Below are 4,588 nucleotides of genomic sequence, written 5' to 3'. Positions count from 1 at the left end.
ATTTCGTCTGGAAAGTTTGAATTAAAATCAACACAGTGATACTAATTCAACTTGTCCAAATGAAGCAAATGGTATACACTCTCTTATACCCTTAACAAGCAATTTTCAATTTGAATTCAAAAATGGTAGCTCAAAAATATCATACCATAAAAATGTTTTCGTTCAAGTGATAAGTTAATCGTTATGTCGCACTATTTTTCTGCATGTTTGTTTTATTATTTAGAACAGACAACACACATTAATACTTTTCCACCAACATAAGGTGGACATTTCAGAACATCACATACAGCCCCAACATAAAAAAGCATGTTGTAAGTTTTAGGAAACCTGGGACTGGGTAGTTTGTCTGCGTGTTTGTCTACACATACATATGATGTACCAGCCATGAGGTATCCTTGGTACTCCAGTCGCCAGCCTTTATAACAAGTCTTTCTAGCTGTAAATAAAAGACGTAAAATTAATTGGGAACTTCAACCACTTTTATAATAGAAAAGCCCTTAACTTTTTATTCAGTATCTAAATACAAGTATTATATCTACCGGGTCGGATGGTCCCCAACCTATACATTTCTGTTCGAAAAGAGAGGGTAGACTGAGGAAATCGGGTTTCCAAAGTTGTTTTTATTTGTTTTGGGTTTTGCTCTCCAAAGTTCTTAAGCCACTATTTTCTCTGAATATCAGTGAGATTCCAGAATGTTAATATTGTAATTTGCTTACATCGGTGATATCCCTGGGTTGTTACAACGCACTTTGAAAAATTACGTTCTTTGGAAAAAAATTCAAAGTGGGTTCAATTTGGAACTACATGTAATCTAATGCACTTTGAAAAATTTAAATTTCTTTTCAAAGTGCGTTAATTGACGATTTAAATAATTTAGGTTTCGATAAATTTTATAGGGAAATAGGTCTTTTAGGAAAAAAATGAAAGATGATTGTTTAATATCATAATTTCGTTTTTTTTTAATTCTAGTCTAATAAGTTAGGTAGATGAAGGAGGGGGCTAAAAGTAAACTACTTAAAGCATTACATTTTTCTTAAGAAAAAAGAGGTGATTTGATTTTTCAATACTATGAAAATTCTTTCTGTCTCATAGGTTTTTCTGTACTTAAAAATTTTTAGCTTTCATCTGTTTTAGTTACCTCATTTATTGAAAGTTTTCAACGTCATACCAGTTACTGTATGTAAATACATATACATGTATAGATACAGCATAGACATCAAAACCGGGCGAAGGGCAAAGGGGGGGGGGCTGAGCCCCCAGTTTTTTTGTAAAGATATACATCATATAGGCATGAAAAATCAGCTTACCCTTTTTGGGTTTATTACTTCCCTCCCCCGTTTAATTTCCCACCAACGCCTATGCATTGGCCTTGAAAGATAGAATTGGGCTGAGAGAGCTTCTACCTTTCTTCTCCTCTTCTCGACGGGGGTAAATCAACCAATAATTTTTTCGAAAGATAAATAAAAAATCAATGCATTCCATTACTAAAGTCCAGAAGTTTTGTTTTATACATATTTTTTTCAAAGTGCGTTAAGTGTCTCAGTGTAAAATATGTAGATGTAAACTCTTAACGCACTTTGAAAATTTTTTTTGCAAAAAAAAAATGCGTTGAGTTGGTCCCAAATTTAACGCACTTTGAAAAAAATTTCAAAATGCGTTGATTTTGTTCAAATTTTAACGCACTATTAAATTTTTTTTCAAAGTGCGTAATTTTTTCAACGTGCATTGCCACACTGGGTGTTATCTAGTAATTATTATTTGCTTACAGCAGATTCAGTAATATTCCCCATTATTGTACCCCGCTAAGAGTGGGTGATACATGTAATATGCCTGTTCGCCCATGTGTCTGTCTAGCTGTCTGCCTGTCCGTCCGTATGTATGTATTTTTGTCCGTCTGTAACACGTTTCCATGCGATATCTCGAGAAGCCTCTGGCCTTTTTGCAGTTTAATTTATGTGACAACACCCTATGACCTAAAGAAGACGTCTAGTATTAATTTTGAGGTCAAAAGGTTTGAAGAGACTTAACTAGACACACTAGGTTTTGTGTAAAATCTGACTATTTAGAACGTTATGTAATCTTGTATATGTGGCAAAGTGTTTGCATTTTATTCCTCGCAAAGAAAAGGACAAGTCTCAATAATACTTATCTGTGATCCCCGTTACTCGTCAAATTTCGAACATTATCAAAATCCTTAAAATTAAATTTATTATAGACTAATGTCTTTATTATTTGAGTCATCATCTAAAAATGTTAAGTAATAGATATACGCAACATACGAAGCTACATGTTGAAGTTAGAGTCATTTGATTTCATGAATATCAAAAGAAATCACTGACAGGATCCCGATTCAAAGCTTTCGTAAACTCCGAGTACAGGTTTGTTCAGAGTCGAGTTTGATATATAATGTGTATATTCTATATGTAAAGTTTGAGTAAAAACATCTTTGTTGAACTTGTGCTCTATGTTTTCTAATGAAATGTATTGTGATTTGCACCTCTTCGATATCTTCATTTACATTAACCTCTTTATGACCTGTTTAGAATCATAACAAGCCACGTGGATTTGTGTCGTTACGGGTTAATGCCCTCAGTAAACGTGCTAACTAGCTATATATAGCGCTCAGTTAAAACGTACTCAGTTTTATATCAGTCAGCATGGACTTATTTGGTTAATCTTGTTATAGTGTTTCATTGCTCAAGTTTTGTTAATAGAAAATTGTATTTGTAGTTGATTGTTAATCTTGAACTTATAATATATATTAATTCGTCATTGAAAGGAAAATATCATATATCAAGAATTTTCTTTTTATAGTATCTAATCTAAATGTCTCCGCCCATTTCTATGTGAAAGAGAAACTTAGTCTGACGGGGGGAAATTGTTCCGGCATTTTTTTGTGCGATTGGTGTTAAAAATTTGTTTGCATTTTTGGATGTGTTTAATTATTCATTATAAATAAACCATGCTTTAATTAGAAATACTTTGTTATAAACAATGAAATCAAACAAAATACCCTTTGCTAACATCTAACTAGTAAATCAAGGGTGTAAAAAGGGACCACGCTACTATACTTAAGTGGAATACTCCTTTCCTCGATGGTCGACGGGAAAGCTTCTCTCTTTCGGCCCTATGGCTGATAGTGGGTTGATACAGGTTGTTATAATTATAGAAAAGTTTATTTTCTATATAGGTTTTTTTGTAATTTGCTCTGATCAGTGGTATTTTCGACTTTTTCTTATTACTAGTTCTAGTTGAAAGTATTGTAATAATACTTCTCACCTGGAAATACTTTTATAACAGATCTATTATGAACCAAACAAACAGCACAGGGAACACCATGATCTTCATAAGAATTACTGGTTTCGTAAATTGCACCATAAAGATTGGATCCATAGTTATTTATTGTATTAAAAGAATTGATTCCCAACTCCGGATCCTTCGGTATACAAATAGTCTCCACATTCATATATCTATCGGAAGGATATGATCCTGCAGCGAAGCCTGTATCACGTATATATAAACAATGTTTATAAACTTGTACAACTTTTCAAAAAGATTTACCCTTCAATCTTTTGTTGCATAGGAATTCAAAGAGAAAAATCTATTTACATTGTACTACCTAAATTATTTTAAGCAATCGTATGGAGAATGACGAAATTCATTTACCAGAAAACACTAATTCGGTATCAGAGGGACACCTTTTCTTCCCCCATCTTGTGTAAACACTTCTTTTCTTTCCCTCATCTGTCAAAATAAGGTCTCAAATAAGAAAAAAAATGGATGCATAGTTATCTCTTTATTTGAAATACTATTATCTTAAAAGGAAGACGTCATTGAAATGACATGTATATCTTATTACACAGTACCTTCCTTTCTGAAACTTGCATTAACCCGTCCCTCTAATTTCTTCACAGATTTCTCAATAACCTCTGTGAACCTTCTATATTCCTGCTTCAGAAATTCTATCTCTAAAGCAGACGACAGTTGTCCTGTAAGATAGCCCTGTAACAATCTTTTACAAGTTCCGACCTGTGTTTTTCCCTCTACTGTGTGAAGAAGCAACAAAATGGAGAAGAAAAGTCCAATCATCTGCGGAATAAAATAATAATGAGATGATTTAATATTTCTTTACTTTGTACAATAGACCGATTTTTCCGTTATTTCTCGTTCATGACTGCGTTTGTGACAGGTTGGCAGGGGGTGCTCACTCCTCCATGGCACCCGATCCCGCCTCTGATGTTTTAGAGATCCATATTTTTCTCTGCTCCTAATTTGTATTGTGTGTATGGACATTTGAAATTGAATACTTAAGAAATAAATAACAAGGCCTTCTCAGAAGATTTGATCACGTCCCGACTCACTTCATTTATAAACTTGTTGTTTATTACTTATATATACATATGAGATGGACAATTAAATATATTTGGATACAAATATTGCACACTAACCGGTCGCCGTAGATTTCCGACAGAAGTATGCAGGGGGGTAAATCGGCTTGAAAGGCGGTTACGCTTCGAATTCACTATGCTAAGGAATCAATTTCAAAGGAAATATTTTGTGAAAGGCTACTTGTGATCAGTAATAGTGA

At 33.6% G+C, this 4,588-nt stretch overlaps 1 protein-coding gene across 1 annotated transcript; it reads right to left on the bottom strand.

Moving 5' to 3' along the window:
- Positions 1-245: 245 nt before the first annotated feature.
- On the bottom strand, positions 246-4,089 carry LOC134278302 (uncharacterized; the record flags this gene model as incomplete). The annotated part of the gene is made up of 4 exons (XM_062760615.1): positions 3,867-4,089; positions 3,667-3,744; positions 3,280-3,501; positions 246-436 (listed from the first exon to the last, which is right to left on the bottom strand). Coding segments are annotated over exons 1-4 (714 nt in total), but the record flags the coding sequence as incomplete, so codon positions are not given.
- Between the last annotated feature and the right edge of the window lie 499 nt (positions 4,090-4,588).

The sequence above is a fragment of the Saccostrea cucullata genome, unplaced genomic scaffold (genome assembly GCF_032062105.1).
Source record: "Saccostrea cucullata isolate Sc308-1 unplaced genomic scaffold, CSIRO_AGI_Scuc_v1 ctg6512, whole genome shotgun sequence".
In the NCBI taxonomy this organism is placed as follows: Eukaryota; Metazoa; Mollusca; class Bivalvia; order Ostreida; family Ostreidae; genus Saccostrea; species Saccostrea cuccullata.
The sequence above is the reverse complement of the archived record's forward strand: the minus strand, read 5'-3'. Positions and strand labels throughout refer to the sequence as shown.